Source organism: Gracilinanus agilis, chromosome 1 (genome assembly GCF_016433145.1).
Source record: "Gracilinanus agilis isolate LMUSP501 chromosome 1, AgileGrace, whole genome shotgun sequence".
Lineage (NCBI taxonomy): Eukaryota > Metazoa > Chordata > Mammalia > Didelphimorphia > Didelphidae > Gracilinanus > Gracilinanus agilis.
The window spans coordinates 411,591,701-411,610,698 of record NC_058130.1 but is presented as its reverse complement, the minus strand read 5'-3'; the positions used below and the strand labels follow the sequence as shown (position 1 = coordinate 411,610,698).

The 18,998-nt window shown below is 36.5% G+C and overlaps 1 protein-coding gene across 1 annotated transcript in view; it reads right to left on the bottom strand.

Moving 5' to 3' along the window:
- RIT2 (Ras like without CAAX 2) overlaps positions 1 to 18,998 on the bottom strand; it is a 500,982-nt gene that overhangs the window by 294,433 nt on the left and 187,551 nt on the right. Inside the window, exon 3 of the mRNA XM_044657845.1 lies at positions 1,469 to 1,542. Within this exon, the coding sequence (XP_044513780.1) occupies positions 1,469 to 1,542 (74 nt within the window). The remainder of the gene's footprint in view (positions 1 to 1,468; positions 1,543 to 18,998) is intronic.

Below are 18,998 nucleotides of genomic sequence, written 5' to 3'. Positions count from 1 at the left end.
CTGAGGTTTGATTTGAACTCAGGTCTTTCTGACTTCAGGTCTGGGGCTCTAAACACTATGTCACTAACTACCCATATAATAAGGGTAAATAGACTGAATGGTTTCCTTCCTTACCTTTATCCTACCAGGAAAGCATATGTGTAGTACATCATATAATTTTGTGGTTTCTCCCATATCCCTCATGCTTTTTTCCCACTGGTTTTTGACTAAATTCAGTGAAGTTGAAATAATTATATAGTGAACCACTAGAAAAATAATGTCTTGATACTTGTACACATTTATGTATGAATGTGTTAATGCTGTGAAACACATATATATGCATATATATAGCCATTGATACATAAAATAGTATTAACTATATAGAAGAAAGCCCCACTATGCAAATGAATGGTCAGCATTCCCAGAATATCCACCATAAAAACTCTGAAGCAAATCCATGTCCTTTATTTCTCATGCCATCATTCAGACCACATTAACTTGGTCTAACACATAGTTCTCTATAAACTTGGTTATTTGATTTTACATACTAGAGAAAAGTAGAAGTAGTAAACCAGAAGGAAAGTAATTGTAATGACACCTCCAAAAATTGTGAGGGAAAAGAATAGCTAAAAAGCAGGCACAGAGTTGGACATTGAAAATAATAGCAATTTTAAGTGATGAAAAACAAATTGTTTTCAGTATTTCCCATTTAAAAGACAAAGTGTATACAATGAATTTAAAATGAGAGAAGAGTGTTGATCATGGAATCAGAAAGAACTGGTTCAAATCCCACCTCTGACATGTACTAGCTAGATGCCTGACTTCAGCAAGATACTGAAACTCTCAGTGGACTAGGAAATCATCAAAGACTGTATATTTCAGGTGTAAGTTAAGTTTTGCAAGGATTTGCAAGAAGCCATGTCTTTGGTCAAGGTATAAAAGGCACAAACATTACAGAAACATCAGGCTCCCTGAAAATAAATGGACCAAATGGATATAGATGAAACAAGAACTATTAAGTTAAAGTAAAAATATTGGAAAAGAGAAGTGGAAGGTGTCTCAGAGCAAAAATCAACTAAACTGGACAAAAGATTAAAGAGAAACAATTGAAGTTTTTTGTTGTTTGTTTTTTTTTTTACTTAAAAGCCATGATGAAAAACAAAATCGAGGCATCATATTTCTTGAAATCTTAAAAGAAAACTGTACAAAGCTCTTATAACAATAGGGTAAAGTGAAATAGAAAAAATATATTAATCACCTTTTGAAAGAAAACATAAATAAAAACTCCCAGGAATTTTATGGGTAAAATGTAGTCTTTGTCAAAGGGAAAAAGAAGCCAGAAATATTTTTCAGAGATGCTTTCTATGAGTAATTAAGCTCATTTCCTCCTCTATCAACTGTGTATTTGAGGCTAAAGTTTGTTTTTATCCTTGTATTTGGAGGTGGTGGAGAGAGGTTGAGGAGAAGATCAATCCAAGATATTATTTACCTGTCCAGCAGTATCCAGAATATCCAGATATGCGGGCTCATCATCAATCCGAACCTGGGTCTTATAAGCATCTTCTGAAAGACACAATGTAACATCAACATGTAATAAGAATTACTTAAAAGATATGCCTATATCATTCACTTCAGATTATTCACATTGAATGTTATACTTGTAAAGAATTCTTGAAGTAACTGTCTACATTAACTAATGTTGTAATACTCAGGCTCCAAAATCCCAATTGATTCAATTTAATAAATTATTGTGATATCTACAACTGGACAGCTGGTCCTTAAGACAAGCTATTCATTCATGATTTGGCAAAATGCAATAAGAAATGGACAATTAATATTCGTGCAGTCTTCTCTCTTGTTTATATTTCATGTAGTTGCCTCATTTATTTCTCATATTTGGCTCAAATGGGGCATGAGAAATGGACGATATTTAGACTGGACATAGAATTAGAGGTGAATGGTGAGGTTTGTTTTTTTTTTAATTAAACAACAACACAGCAGACAATGTTCTCTGGTTGATTAATGCAACATCTGACTTTTGTGAAGTGAGGCATGAGGTAAAGTCAAGTGCTTCCAAGCCCTCAGAGAAAGAGACCCTTAATCAGCACAGTCTCAGAGTCAGAGGTAGTCTATCCATGTTGGAACAGCTATAGAAAGAAACACAAAGATTAGTGCTAAAAATAAGTGTGATTCTCATCACTTTGTGAGAGGAGGGGGCCTTTTGTCTTAACCCAGACCGTTTTCTCTCCTGAAATTAAACGTTATTAGTTTGGGGTATACAACAGGGAAAGTATTGAGGAGAGAAGACAGACAATTGGAGAGAAATTGCCAGTGTCTATTCTTTCATGCATCCTTTCACTTAAGTTTATTCTTATAAATAAAAACGTTTTAAAAATTTCTCAAAAAATGGAAGTCCTCTGTATGGCTTCCTCTAAATTGATTTTCAAAAGCAACAAATATCAAACAAAGCATTTTTCTGGATTAACACAGAATATCCTCAAGAAAGAACTTTTTAAAAAAAGTACTCGTTCTCAAAAATTTCCTACTTCCTAAAACAGTTAACTACTATTGTTATTATTTTAATGCAGAATTAAAAAAAACAACACAATCTAACTTTGGAGTATTTAAAGAAAATTTAGTTGCTTTCCTTCTAATAATCCACCCTGAGCTAAACATAGTGCTAGATTAAAGTCTGACTATAAGTCCTGCTCAGAAACATTCTGGTTTGTGAACAGAATAAATTTTGAATGATTTAAATTGAGATGTAAGGGTCTCTATGGTCTGATATCATTTTGCCTTATCTCACATAACTCTTGTTCCCACATTTAATTCAGCCATTTTGGATTATTTCCCATTTTCAGGATCCATATGATATTTTCACTTCCAGGCTCTTTTCTAGACTCTTCTCTCTGACTAAAGTTTTTTAAACTGGCATCCATATATCCATAGATAGATTTCAATTTAAATGTGAATTTGGATGAAAAAAAGTCATCTTTATTTTTGCTAACATCTAATTAACATATAGCATTTCAAATAGTATTAGACTGTATGATGGATAAAATCCTGCAATGAGACAGCTCAGTAGATAGAGTGCCGGGCTTGGAATTATGAAGACTTGAGTTCAAATTTAGTTTTAGACACTATGAGACATGGGCACTTAACTTATTTTTGTCTTAATAACTGGAGAGGGAAATGGAAAACCACTCTAGTATCTATGCAACAAAACTGCACAGGCAGCATTATACTATGGTCCATGGGGTCTCAATGAGTCATGCAGCACTAAACTGCTGAATAACAAAAACCTGCCAAAGGTATCCAAGATACAAAAAAACTGAGAAGCACTGGCCTAAAGGACCAACATTAAAAATTATAAGTGCTATAATAACAGACATTTATACAGAACACTAAGGCCTATAAAATAAATTTTGTCATGATCTCATTTGATCTTCACAGTAACTATGTATGATAAACATTTTACACATTTACTATCTCAGAAAATTAAGTCTGAGAGAACCTGAAAGATCTACTCGTGAGCATACAACTGAGAATTTTCAGTGTCAGGATTTGAACCTAAGCTTCCCATGTTCTCTTGTTTAAACTTTACCTCTCCTATCCCATAAAACTAATAATTAAATATTTCCCTAATAAGTAAATAAAATAGATATTAGATAGTATCGCTTCTTCTCTACTCAAACAACATTAGGGTTTAACCATTGATATGATATTTACCACAATTACATTCTCCTTCAAGAAAGGCTCTATTATTTTGTTTATGTCTTCTACAGAAAGTGTGACCCATACTGGCTTATATGATGAAGAGTGGGTGTATGTTTTTGTCTATGTGTATACACACATAGATATGCTATATGAATATGTACATATATATGTGTGTACATACATTGTGATGACATTCATCCATGAATGTGAACTTACACATACGTGTATATAAATAAACAGATTTTAATCTGGAATCTCTCAAATCCTTAGTAAAATGCATCCTTAGTAAATCTGATTACAGATGGGAATAATATGACAGAAAAATATCTTGATATATTCAACCTAATAAGAATCTCAAAGCATATTAAGTTAGAATACAGGTCTTTAGTACTTTGGTGAATACAATTTAATATATATGTGTATATATACATACACATATATATATACACATATATATATATTTCTTTTTTTTTTACTGGTAAAGGATAAGTTGTTGGATCATTCCTAGTTCTCCATTGTTTTTCCATTCTCTCTATAGGCAGGCATAAGTAAAACTTTCAGTAGGAGTGAAGTCAGAGATTGAAACTAGAAAACAGATTTTGAAAGGTAGGAGGAGAAAGATAATAACTATATATAGCAAGTCTTCCCCAAATTTCAAGTGTGGGAGCCAGAGGAAGGAGTCAGTACCACAACTATGTATCATTTTCACCTTAACTAGCCAGCGACCCTCGACAAGGAAAATACTAGTGATGCCCTCTGGCCTTTTAAAGAATTTAAGTCTGCTTTTCTCTATATTAAATTGTTATAATTTTTAAAATTTAAACATTTATTAATATTCATTTTTAACACGGTTACATGATTCATGCTCCTACTTTCCCCTTCACCCCATTCAATCCCCCCACCCATGGCCGACACACATTTCCACTGGTTTTGTCATGTGTCCTTGATCAAAACCTATTTCCAAATTGTTGATAGTTGCATTGGTGTGGTAGTTTCGAGTCTACATCCCCAATCATGTCCACCCCAATGTTATAATTTTTAAAGCCTTTTTCCTTTCATTTATTTGTATAACTTTCTTGTCTCCTATATCAGTTTTATACTGTTAGCTGTCACTTTGGGCTCCTGTTAATTAGAAGAATTGGCTCTCTTTTCTTTCTGGAAGTTTTTATTTTCTTGTTCATAGTTTTTCTATTGAGAAACCAGATAAGAGCTCTTCTTAAAATTCTGTAGAAAGTAAAAGCAAATACATTTTAAGTGATGTCCTAACAGTTTCTCTCATTGAGTTAAGTATAGCCCTTAGGGCAATGATAGTGAACCCTTTTAGAGATGGAGTGCCCTGCCCTGCTACCCCCACACCTCCAGACCTACTGCCCATGCCTGCCCCCCATTGCGTGCCATGCCCCGCTTCCAACTGTGTGCCTGTCCCTCTAACTGTGGTATAGTGCCTCACCCACTCCTGTCTTTGTGTTCGGCGATAAGGATGAGCTCCACTGCCCCATACCCTCCTCTTGGTTTTAGGGGGTAGGACCAGGCTACCAGCCTTGGGCCAAGCCGCTGTGCCCCTCAGGGCCAGCCTTGCTACTCAGGGCTGGAGGGGGGACAAGGCAGCACTTCACTGGCTGCACCAGAGGACACATTGCTCACCACGTGGCTTCTCAGGGCCAGGAGAGGTGGGGGTGGGGCGCAGTGGGGAGTCACTGTACTCTTTGCACCTCAGGGTCCAGAAAGGCGGGGTGGCACTGGCCTCCCAGCTTCTGGGCGGTGCTGGAGGGGCGGCCTGCACTCAGCCACTGGGATGGCAGAGGGAAGCTAGAATGCTCCTCCTCCTGTATTCAGGGGTGGGGCCAAGCTCCCAGCACTTGAGTGCCCAGGTTCCATATCAGGTCCTTAGGGCTTTTGGTTTGTGATTCACATTTTTCAATGGTTAGAGGTTTTCTCTTATAACCCCTTATTTCACTGATGTGCTATTGGGATTTGACCAAGTTGAAAGTCTAGCCTTCTTAATCGTACTGTATTTCTGTAAATAATAGTGAATTTCCACACACTCTAAATTCATATTGAACGTATTGCTCTTTTCATGTGGCTATATTGCATACTAAAGTGGGCAGAATAAATATTTTTATGAAGAAATCATACCCAAACAAAAATCACAACTTCTATTCATTCCCTACCTTGAAAAGAATTTAACAAAATGACCACTTCCAAAACTGTTTCTCCCAAATTGTTAAAATCAACTTGATAAGAAACAGTCCTCAGATAAAAATGTTTGAGGAGAGACACACGGTGTGGAGGAGTTGAGAGGAAAATGTCCTCAGAGAAGTAACTGAAAGGATATACTTGAAAACCAAAGATTTCAGAGGAAAAGATAATTAAAGAATATTTCATTCCATCAGTTTTATACACTGAAAGAAGCAAACATACATATGTACTTGGGTATTAAATATATGTCCATACTTTATAATAATTTTGTAAATTATAAATCAAATAATTTGTTTGAAGACTATGTGAAGACTATTAAGAAAGGTTGGGATTTTACATGAAATGAAGATAGAATTTTGAATTTAATGCCATAAATCAGAGATGGGTCACTAATAATGAGAGTTTCTAAATTTAGACACATGAAATAAAGTAGTAGGGGATCCACTTGCAAAGACCAAAAATGGGAGACAGGAGGTCCTAGTTTCAAATCTGGCCCCAGACACCTCTTAGCTGTGTGATCCTGGGCAAGTCACTTAACTCCCATTGCCTAGCCCGTACTGCTCTTCTGTCTTAGAACCAATACACAGCATTGATTCCAAGATGAAAAATATGGGGTGATTTGGGGTAGGTGATAATATTTGCTGCTTATATAAGACAGGATATAGAAACTAACAGGACATGGTCAAACCAGATAAGAAGAATCCTTAGCTGTTTTGATTGGGAGTCCCACTGAATAGAAGATAGGGATTGCTTTACTTGAACCTGATTGATTGAAGAAAGGCAGAGATTTTGTCTAGTGCCAGACATAAAAGAAACCCTTAGAAGGTTGCATGTAGTTGTCCTTTTAACTCCTCCCTCCTCCCTGGTTTTAAAAGAAGAGAAAAAGGAAATAGCTTTGCATATACTTTGGAGTGAGAAGAGTGATGGCTTTTCTTAAAGACTGGATAAAACTAATTTTTCTGTTATATCACAGATCTACCTGGGGAAAGTTTACATGGTCCTTCTCTAATCTACATTATGAATAAGAGAAGCACTTTGGAGCCTTAATGTATAGATCTGAGTATATATAAACTTTGGCAGTTTTCTGACTAATGTGAAGCAATTATCACTGAAAGTACATAACACTTTCTCAACTTCCTGATAAGGAGAAATATATGCTAAAAGAGTTCGTCTAGGCTCCATCAGAACAACAGTAGTAGGGAAATGTCATCATCTAAAAGAAGAGATAAGAATAGTTGAATAGGAGTAAATTGTAGAATTCCCCTTCCTCACCCAGCAGATGATAAATCGATCATACAGACTCTGTTCCTTTATTCCTATCTTTGTTTTCTATTGCATAAATAATCCTGAAATACACTCTAATAAGAGTAGCTCTCTTGGCTGTGGTATGATGCTTGTAATAAAGGCAAAAGGTCCTTGAGTCTCCAGGAAAGCCATAGCAAACCTAACAATCCAACTAATGTTATGCAAAAAGCTCAGAGGAAAAGTCTTGTCAGGGAGGCAGTCTTAGTAACCCTGGGATTGGACCACCTGATTTGAGGCCCAAAATTCCCTGGGTAAAAGTCATCTCAGCTCTTATGCTAAAGCCATGGAGAAATGCCTGTGACAAATCACTATGGTCAGCAGGAACAGCATACTCTGAGAAAAGCCCTGATAAAATATACAAGTTTAGAGTTCCATTTTTCCAAGCAAATAGAATTGTAGCAAAGTAGAATTTAGCTTTCTAGCCTTACACAATTCATACAAATCATATACCCATTTATTTTGCTTTCATTTGTTAAATTTATATTAAAAAAGGAGCATATATAGCCCCCAGTAAGTGAGAATGAACCCCAAGAAATTAAAGCCATGGTCTGGTCAAAATCACTCTTCACATGAGACCCCCTTAAACCCCTTTCCCCCCTCTCTGCTGTACTCGATAATAACTGGCTGTTTTTGATAAACCCACTGAAGCAAAATTTCCCTGAGAATGGTTACATATTTACTTCTGATTTCTTATCCTCTAAAAAACTTTTGTCTAAACTTCAGTGAGATAATAAGTCATTGTACTAAGACTGTAAATCATTTCTAATCATTGTCCAAATAAAAAGCTTACCTTAGCCTATGTGACTTTCTCTATAAAATACTAGCTGTGATCAATAAACCTCACCTCTGATTGCTACCAGCTTCAGTGGCCTTCCTGATGTGTCATCCTTCTCACCACATCTCATTCTCCTCACCCCTTTGGGACCCCTGAATGTTTCTCAGGACCCCTTAGCATTCCCTCACATTAATTTTGATTAATTTTAGAAAATGCAAAAGAATTGTATAGAACAGTGATGGGCAAACTACGGCATGTGGGCCAGATGTGGGGTGGGGGCTACCCTGTAATGCTCTATTCTGCTGTGGGACATTACTCTTAATCTGATGAATACAATGAGTAGGATACAATACAATGAAACTTCGAAAGAGTTGCCTTAGAAACAGACTGACAGATGAGCATTTCCTTTCCTTTGGCTCCCTCTTTAAAAAGTTTGCCCATCACTAGTATAGAATGTTTCTTGTTTTAGTGAATGATTATTTTGATTGATTTTTTTGTTAAGTGGAAAAACATTGGACCCTAAGGAGCTACAGTGATTGAGTATCACATAAAGTTTAAACATAGAACTCTCAAAGAAAACTTGAGTTCTTATCATCATTGTTGACCAGCTTGTGATAAAATCTCATCATAACAAAGGAAAAGGGAAAAGAACAAGACTGAGCTAGCTCAGGAAAAGATAAAGATTAGGAAAAAAATGGGGGTTTAGTTCCACATTAGGGCTACATATGGTCACCATATTCATTTTCTATGCCATAGTTCCTCCTCTGTTCACATAGCAGTTATTCAGTATTAAGTAATCTTACTCCAATTGGTCTGAGTTCCTTTGGTGACCCAGATGAGACCTTGGCATGAATTTCTACTGAAAGCACAGTTATCATGAGACTTACTCCATGAACTTAATATTCATTTGTGAGTATTGCATATTGGAACCAAAGGATGACCGTCTGAGGATAATAACGTTCTGATTAATCCAGAATAGAACTTCTCTCAATTCTATTGGGTCTAAGTTAATTATAATTGATGATATATATATATATATGTATATATATATAAACACATATCAATATATAAATCAAAGAAATGTTTCTGTTGGGATTAAACAAATCTTTCACATACTTAATGTAAATTTTCTAGAGACAAAAAGTGAGTTTGTATCAGGGTTTTTCATCACCATCAAAAAACACATTCCAATTTTGGAAATACAAGGCAATGATTTAATGTCCATAGTAACTAATCCACTTCATTCCCTTTCAACAAATAATCCTTTCATTCACTTTCTATTCATAGCCTCCCTAGAATGTTGCCCCAAAAGTGAGACACTTTAGGCTATATGCTAATACATCATTAAATCTATTCAGATCCTCTTTTTATTTTAATTTTCTATATACCTAAAACCCAAGGGAATTTATTTATCTTCCCAAGCACTGAAATTAACAAGCAACATTTTTTTCTATGTCAGACTCATTGGAGGTTGCTATCCTGGGAAGATATAATAGTACTGCCTTTCCTTTTAACTTGATGTAGAGGCAAAGACTATAACCTAGTCCACCTTTAATGTGCTATGTGACCTTAGGCTCATAATTTAATCAATGTGAATTTGTTTTTTTACTAGTTAAATGAATGTAATAATTTTTGTCTCCCCTTACAATGGGATGTTATAAAGTAGAAGAAAGATAAAGGATGTGATTAATGCTTCTAGAATTTAAAAGCACTATCCAAACTTGAGGTGTTATTCATTATATTAAATCCTTCTTGGACAATATTAAAACAAATTTCTAATATATTGATGGATTCACCTTGTTCTGTCTATTTAAAAAAAATCAAACCACATGCATTTCCTACCTTGAAAGGGAGCTACCTTAATAGAGCTACCATTTCCTCCTACATAACCCTAAAAGATTCTACTTTTACATATGGCTTCCAAGAATTGAGATCATTCTCTCATAAATCTACTACCCCCCCAAAAAAATCATAAAAACTAGAATAAGTATAGAATGAGGCTAATGATGGCAGTAAAATGTGAAAGACATATACATGTCACTGATAGCTATTACATGGAGAACATGGAATTTTAGATGAATAAAGATCTCCTAAGTAATCTAGAGTAACTATCCCTCAAAACTCAAATCTACTCAATGACATCCATAGTTTCTGTTTAGAGATAAATATTAATGAGTAAATGATTTTTATCCCATGACCTCCTATTAGCTTTATTATGAAGTGTTCCTTCTGTTGAGCTGAAATATGCCTCTGAAAAATCCAACCATTATCTTGCTGTTAGCAGGCAAGCATAAATGTAGTCTTTTTTTTTTTTCTCATGAGAATCCCCTTTAGGATATTCTAAATCTTCTCTATACTAAAAATCTCTAACTCCTTCAAGTAATCCAAATATAGCATGATGAAAAGTCCCTATACCGACTAGATAATTTTCCTCTTTAAGTGCTCCACCATGCCAACATCCCTCCAAAAATGCCATATCCAGAATACATCATGTGTCTTAAGTATCATGCTTGTATCAGAGTCCTTTTCTTCTTCCTTTCATGATTCATGATTCATTGTTCAAATGTCTGAGGTGTTTTAAACCACACTTCCTTCAAAAAATACACATTTCTGAATGCTTCTATTAATTTCCAATAATTTTAAATCCATATTTGCCATCTTGATGGTCTATGTCATTTTCCTCATCTTTTTTCCATGGAAAGAAATATTATTGTACTGGATTCATTTCTAAGTTTACACAGATGTAGTATTGGTTTTGAAATTCTGAAATCACATTTATCTGAAACTCATATCCCAGTTAGATTTTGTGGCTGGAAGTGATTAAAAAGAACAGTGCTCCTAACCGAACACAGAAATAAAAATGAAAGACCTGAGAGCTAATTAATACTGGGATCTTTTGAGAGAAAAGTGAGGCCTAATAAGGTTGTGACTCCCCAGGTCACACAAATTTTTAGTGACAGGACCAAGATAATTATTAGTTTATTGCTCTTCAACCATAAGTTTTTTTTTAAATAAATTACTAATATTCCATGATTAAAGGCTGTAAGGAAATAGAATTGCATCCTATTTTCAAACAGAGAGTGATAAATGAAAGAAATACAGGCTTATTTTTGCTCTGTGTATTCAGAGAGGTTTTCACTAGATTGAATTACAGTCTTTGATTTTGAATGGAATGTAAGAGCTGTAAGGGATTTTTGAGTTCATCAAATGAGTCCTTGCCTTTTTAAAGACAAGAGAAAGAAAGTGAGATAGCCAAGGTCACACTGCTAGTTAACATAATTATGTCTAGAACTTAGATTTACCAAATCTTAGTTTAGTGATCTTTTCACTGAGCCACCATCCTCCTGAAATAGGAAAATACTTTTCCCTAAAAAAGCTATCTTGTAAGAATTGGCAAGTGCCAAGTTCATAGAAGAGAACACGCTGGTTGTATAAACACATGACTGTATAAGACATTGCAGTATAAGATACAATGTTTTATTGTAGATAATACACTAAACTGGGAATCAGGAATGTAATTTGAGTAGCAGCTCTGGTATTTTGTAGGTCAATAAACTTCTCTGAAGCTTGGATCCTTTAGGAGCAAAAAGATAATAATTATATTTTTACAACCAAAATGCTATAGAAATGTGAATTCAAAATTTGATGATGATGATTCATATTTACAAGATGACACTTGATTGCATATTGTACTTTTCATTTCCCAGAACACTTTATCTTATTCTGTAGTTTCTGGTGGACCTTTTTCATAGCTGCTTATGGAATGTGTTGGTTATTATTGAAATTGTTAAATTTAACCAGTGAATTTCTTGCAGTTTGTAGCAGTTTATTTTTTTTATGTTAGAGAATATTTTTGGATTACTTGAATTAGCACGTCCTTTTTCTATATTAAGAAATTCTTACTAATTTTCTTGTATTATTTCTTCCATTTGACATTCGTATATATATATTTACTTAATCTTATTTCTTGGTGAGATTTTAAGTTATCTCTTTGAATCCTGCCTTTGAAATCAATATGTTGTGTCTTTATAGAGACCATGTTTTCTTTTTTAACATTATTGCTTTTTACTTTTTTTCTTTTAGGTTGTCCTTCACTTTGGTATTTTTGCATTTTCTATTAGTTGTTTTCTTTGTCCTCTCTAACCAATGTGGTGAGACTGTCAAGACATAGCACTGTGGATTCAAGTTTTTCTCTATTTTTGATGATTTTTTCTCTACTAGATATGAATTATGTTCTTAAAATTCTAATATCTTTCTTGAATGATTCAGAAAAACCCTGCTGTAGTTTCAAATTTCCTTAGGCTTCCATAGGATCCTTGACCTCTTATGATTTGGTTCTGGTTCAGTTTCCTTTGTTTTGTGATATTTATTCTAGAAAAATTGAATTCATTTCTATATCTTGATGATCATTTCCTCTTCTCTTTTAATATCTTCTCTGTTGAAAAATATGATTGCATTTCATGTGTTAAATTGATATTTTTCTCCTCAAGTACTTGGTAATTTCTAAATTTCTGTCATTTTTTTCAACCTTCTCACTCCTTTTGAGATTTCTGGACATTATATAATGGAAAATATTTTCCCTTAGATCCTTGATAAACTTTGACAACTATCCAATTAGTATCTTGCTATCTTTTGCAATATAGGAAATCATATTATGGAAAAATATTAATGATGTTCATGATAATGTAGGAATTATAATTCAACTGATGTGATCATAAAATTACAACTGAACAAAACCCTAGAAATTAATTAGTAAAAGCATTCATTTTATTGAGGCCTCAAAGAGCTAAGTGATTTGTCCAGTGTCACATACTACACTGAAGAGCCAACAGATTTGTCACTCACTTCCTTTTCTTGAGTTTACATCAAGATTTATTTATTTATTTTCAGATAGGCTAATTGTGATTCTTGCATTTGTAGTGATACATATGTTCATATACTTAGTATTTCTTGTTGGAGATACTTTGGTACACAGATTTATAAGATCCCTTACCTGAGGGTAGTGGGTAGGCATAGCCCTAGCAAATTTAAGATGGCTAGCAGGGAATATGCTCTTTCCCAATATTAATGACCATTATAAAACTCTTTCATATTCTACTTCCTGATTCAGTGTATTTAGGATTAGGGTTGGTGGCAATATTTTTTCATGCATCTCAGCAGAGGATGTGCTTTAATACCTCCTTCTTTTATATGTATCCTTACTTGGAGAGTACTAGCCTACTTTGCAGTCTTATGCTCATTTTGTTCTCAGTTTTGTTTAATCTTTTTGTAAAAGTGGAATATTCTTAGGGAAAAATATCAACCTACCAAACAAAATATTCCCCTACTGTTCTTTAACTTGCTATACCTCCCACAACATTTTAATTGGTTGAGTTGATGCATATATAATAACATATCTATAACTACTTCTTAATTTAACTCATAATAATGACATTTGATGTTTATTAATATTCACTTTCCCTTCCTTTGCTTTCTATTATGAACTCACATTCTACCTTGTCTTCTTCCTCTGATGTTGTTTTTTTCTGTCAATTAAAGAAAGAGTTAAGGTGGAGAGAGGGACTCTGATGAGATAGTATTTGATCCACTTTGGGATTCCTCTGAATACCCAGCCATGATCCCCGGGTATTCTAACCTCCACTGGGCCAGTTGAACAAATGCCTTGGAGACAATTGATATGTAAAATCAGTATCTTTCATTATAAGAGGGGATTAACACTGAGGATTAGAACAAGGGGTCCCTAACTCTAAGGGATCTAGCTATTTACCCAACAACCTTCTACATCCCTTGCAAGAGGGACCCTTTAGGTCTTCTGGCTAACTTATCAGCTCTCTATTTCTATCAAGGTGTTCCCCAAAAGCTGAATAAGCTACCTATCTATGACTCTCAGTACTTTGAGTTCAAATGCTGTCTCCAAAACCCATTATGATTTCTCTCAAATGGTTAGGTCCACCCAAAGGGGTATGACCCCTGAGATAAAACCTCAAAACCAAACTGACAGGATTTTTAGATAAAACCCTTCTAGAAAGAACAGGACACATGGTCATATTCTTTTCTATATATTCCCAGTCAAACAGAATACTTCCAAAGATGATTTAGGGGTTTCTCCTTCTCCACAGTCAGTTAGAGGTAGCTAAGCTTCAATAATCCACCTTTCCTCCTCCCTTCTGGACAAGAAGAGCCCAACCTCCTCCAGGAAGTCACTGACTCTATCAGTTGTCAATTCCAAACTGTTCCTCCTCTGCCTTCTGCCTGGTAAAATCCTTTCCCTTGAGTTCCTAGTATGTGCCTTAAAGACAGCCTTCTACTTCTCTTAAATCTTATCTTATCTATATTCTTTTTCCCTTAAACAATTAAATCCAAAGAGTTTAAGATAAAGCTAACAAATAGATGAAATTTATTTCTGGCATCTCTTTAGGTTCTTGGCTATTACTAGGACTTCCTTATTCATTCTTATTCCACAAAATAAATTTCTATTTCTCTCTGGCTGTTGTAATGCAATAGAGTAATAGAGGCAGTAGAGACTATCCTAGGATTTCGTGACACACACTTGCCCAAGAGACCATAGATCATATCTGCAGGCAATTTGTAAAGGGAGCATCAATCCAAAATTATTTTAGACAAAACTGTCCACAGTGGGAATCACTGCCACTGGAGGATGTAAGATAACATGCTTCCTACATCCATGATTCAAAGCAGAAGGAAGCAAGGGTAGTAAGTGTTATATTGAACCTCTGGGAGCTTGAAGATCACTTTTGATTGACAAATAAGTCAGTTGGATGGAATGTTCCCAGGGAGTCATGCAAGAGGCAGGAGGAGGGGCAGTTAAGAATCCTGAAAGGGTTCTGGGTCTTTGACCTGTGCTGAGGCTGGAGATCGGTGGATCCTGGTCTTGGAGTGAGAGGTGCAAACATCTCTCTCTGCAAATCTCTTCTGGTACTTGAGATACCGTGCCAACCTGTACCTGATCACCACCTTGGTGTCTACTGCCCCTAGATATTAGGAATTACATCATCTAGATATCTAGGTTTCCCAGGGCCCGGGAGGGATCCGGGAAGTGGGCAGGAGACGAAGAAGAGGGTGGAAAAGGGTGGAAATAACTCAACTGTAAGGCTGAAGATCTATTGAAGAAGAAGTCAAAATATCCCAGCAGTTTACCTACTCTGGTTTAGTCCTGGCCAGGCTGAACCAGAGGGAAGCTACATTGATTCTTCATTTGCCAGCAGTTGAGATTTCATTAGCAACCAGTAGAGTAGGGTCTCCTATACCACAGTCCTTTACCCTATCCTTCTTGTTAATATAAAATACTTTCCTAAAGCAGTGTCAAACTTGTTTTGGGAAGGGAGAAATTGCAGTCAGAATACAAGGCGTTATCCTAGCTAAAGAGCTCAAATCAATATATCAACTAACCCCAGGTGGGTCCTGAAGGGATATACATCTTAAACCTGAAAGGATCCTGCCTGGGCAACTGTTATAAAGGAGAAGGGTCATCTTATTCTCTCTATACATCAATTTACAATCTCAAACATATCAAGAGACTCCCAATAATAATTATAACTGGAGGATGTAAGATAACATGCTTCCTACATCCATGATTCAAAGCAGAAGGAAGCAAGGGTAGTAAGACAGACAGACTCAGAAAAGGACAACCTGATAGCAGACTTAAGAAAACAGTTAAAATAGATAAAAAGAGTAAAAGAATTAGAAGAAGCAAAAATTTTTTCCCTTCAAGCGAGTAGGAGCCATAGTCAATCCAGGCAACCTACAGTTAACACCCCAAGACCAAAAACCTTTTCCCCTCGCTGTTTTCTTTGTGGACGTCCAGGTCATATTCTCAAATTGTGTAGATTTAGACAACAAATTGACTTTAACAAAAATGACAATTATAGCCAAAGAGACAGAGCAGGGGTTGGCAGCGTATGGCTCTTGAGCCATATCTGGCTCCACCTCCCAACCAGCCAGGCTGGGCAGAGCTCCAGGATGTGCCTCAGGGGGCCCTTCAGCCCCTGTGCAATATTCCAGCACCTTCTGCCTCCATCCTCCTCCTTCCACAGGTGTTTATGGCTCTCACGGCCAAAAAGGTTGCCTGCCGACCATTGACACAGAGGAACTAGAAGGACCTATTACAACACAAAGTGGTCCAAAAATAATGAGGCAAAGAGGAGTGAGGAAAACAAGTATGATGGTCCGTGCTATAGCCATTCATGCAAAAAATTTAGCCAATCCCCATCTCTCGAAGAAATGGAGAGATACATACAGATGGGAACACAGCCAAAGTCGTTATGAATCACTGTCCCTAATTTTAAAAAGTCTAATGATTACAATTTGGGTGTGAGGATATGTACTCTGAGTGGGGAAAATAATATTCAAAAACTGGGCACTACAGAACAGATGTCTCAAGCAAGCTGCACAGAATATAAAGATATGTCTGTGGCAGATGATCAGCAATGGGAGGACATAATGCAGATGCACAGAGAAATATATGGGAATAGTGAGGATGACTACATAAGGGGTCAGCTTTCTCATTCCATCACAAAAACATTGGATGAGAAGCATAAGGACCATACAAGCATTTGCAACAGCTTGCATCAAAAAACTTTGCAATCTTGTTCAAAGTCATCAAAACCTCAAACTCCTCTCTTTATTCCAAGTCTAAAACAATGGGGCAGCTTGGATAAAGAACATTATGGCAAGGATTTACAATGTATTCAGAAAGGAGAATCATTGGTAACTTGGGAGGAGTTAGTTCAATACCACTCCCTTGCTTCAGACACAATGTCACAGATTGAGGTTAGAGAGCAATCAAATCAGAATGTTGGCAAAGACAACTTTAAAAGTGCAACCCACTGAGTTGCAGGGTGCTGACAGCTGCTTAGAAAATTCTACACCCACCTTTCTCAACCCCTTAGCTGAAGAATTCCAACCAGAAGCTTGGGGGAGAGGGAGCAGTTGTCATCTCCAGTAACCAGTGTGATTAGTAACAACATCAATGAAGTTTGTTCAGTGATTGAAGACACAAACCATCTGACTTCAGCCACACAAACTTCAGGGCAAGATAGGGAACTTCAGTCAGCTTCTGAGTCAGCAATTGTACCAGAGGTGTTGAAGGGAACACAAACTAACTACCATACATTCCCGGATACAACCAATGGGAAAACTTCTGATTTGGGGCTTGACAGTTCTTTAAATATCAGAGTGGATGATAAATTAAACCAAACCTCCACTTCTGCAGCCCATTGCAAATGCCTACCTAAACATTCTGTGTTCTCTGCACAGCACAGCTTAATAACAACTGATAATGACTCTCCAGCTCTCAATGAGAGTGAGAGGTTGCTCTCTAAGCCTGCTTTCTGCTCTGCTGATGATTCTAAACTTAACTTGCCTGATGGTGCTATAGGAAGTTCTAGTTTAGATACAAAAGACCATATGCGATACTGGATCAATAATAAGTGCACACACAAAAGTGAGGATTCTTTATTACCCCTATTACCAGTGAAGTCCAATAAAAGTGGAGAACCATTAGTTACCTTAGAAATTGGGGGGGGCGGGGTACAACACGAAGGACTATTGGACATTGGTGCAACATGTTCCTTTTTTCATGAGGCACCCGAAGGATGCCAATATCAGGGTAGTTTGAGAGTAAGAGGAGCTTCTGGGATAGCCCAACAAGTCCCAAAGCTAAAAGTTAAAATGGTAAAATTCAGCCTTCTAACTCTTGAACACACCTTTTTATTGATGAAATTGTGTCCTTCAAACCTCATGGGATGAGATCTCTTATGTAAATTGGTTACAACCATCCAATGCCAACCAGATGGGCAGATCTATCTCCACCTACCCAAGAGATCTCTGAAACACTATCCCATTTTATTTTTAGATCCATGTAGTGAGGAGCCATCTTACCAATCAAACAACAACATCTATGAGGTTCCTGAAGATATTCCTGATTACGTGTGGGCTAAACATTTTAATGAGGTGGGCAGGATTTTGTCTGTGGAACCAGTAAAAATAGAAGTAAAAGAAGGTTTACCTCCAAGAATTCCTCAGTTCAGACTTAGCCAAGAGGTGATAGAGGGAGTGAAACCCATCATAGAGAGCTTATTTCAGCAGTGTATGTTAAGATATGGCTTCTCACAATAAAACACCCCAATCATGCCTGTAAAGAAAGCCAAACTATCTCCAGATGGGAAGACTCAATGGTGTTTAGTACAAGATCTCAGGGCAATTAATGACCATGTGCAAAATACCTATGCTGTGGTACCAAGTCCATCACAAATCGTAGCAGCCAAACCATCCAAAGCTGCTTGTTTTACTGTTCTGGACCTGAGCTCTGGGTACTTCTCTGTTCCCCTGCACAAAGACAGCCAGAAGCTGTTCACTTTCACATGGGAAGGCAAATCCATCCAATGGACCCATTTGCTCCAGGGTTTTTCAGATTCAGCTTTGGTCTTCTGTCAAATCCTGCAGAGAGACCTTGAGTCAATCACTTTCCAAGACAGCAAAATGGTACATTATGTGATGACATCCTGCTAATGTCACCATCTGCTAAAGTCTGTTATACAGACAGCGTGCACTTAATTAAAGAGCTAGGCAAAAGGGGCCGTAAAATTTCCAAAACAAAACTTCAATTTGTGAGGAAAAAGTAAATTATTTAGGATTCATCCTAGAAAAAGGCTCCAGAAAGATTTCCCAAAAGAGAACACAAGATATGCAGAATCTGAGTTTGCCTAAGACCAAGAGGCAGCTCAGGGCAATTATAGGAGTAACTAGCTTCTGTAGAAACTGGATTCCAGGTTATGCTCTCATCACTAAACCTCTGATAGAGCTAACCAGGAAGGAAGTTCCAGAACCGTTCAAATTATCAAAAGACCATGTCCATGATATAGAGAAACTAAAATCACTCACTATATCAGGACCAGCCCTAGGTATCTCTGATCATGATAAACCATTCCTCCTTTATGTCCATGAGGACAAAGGGATAGCTTCTATCATTCGGGAATACCCTAAGACCAGTTGCCTATTATAA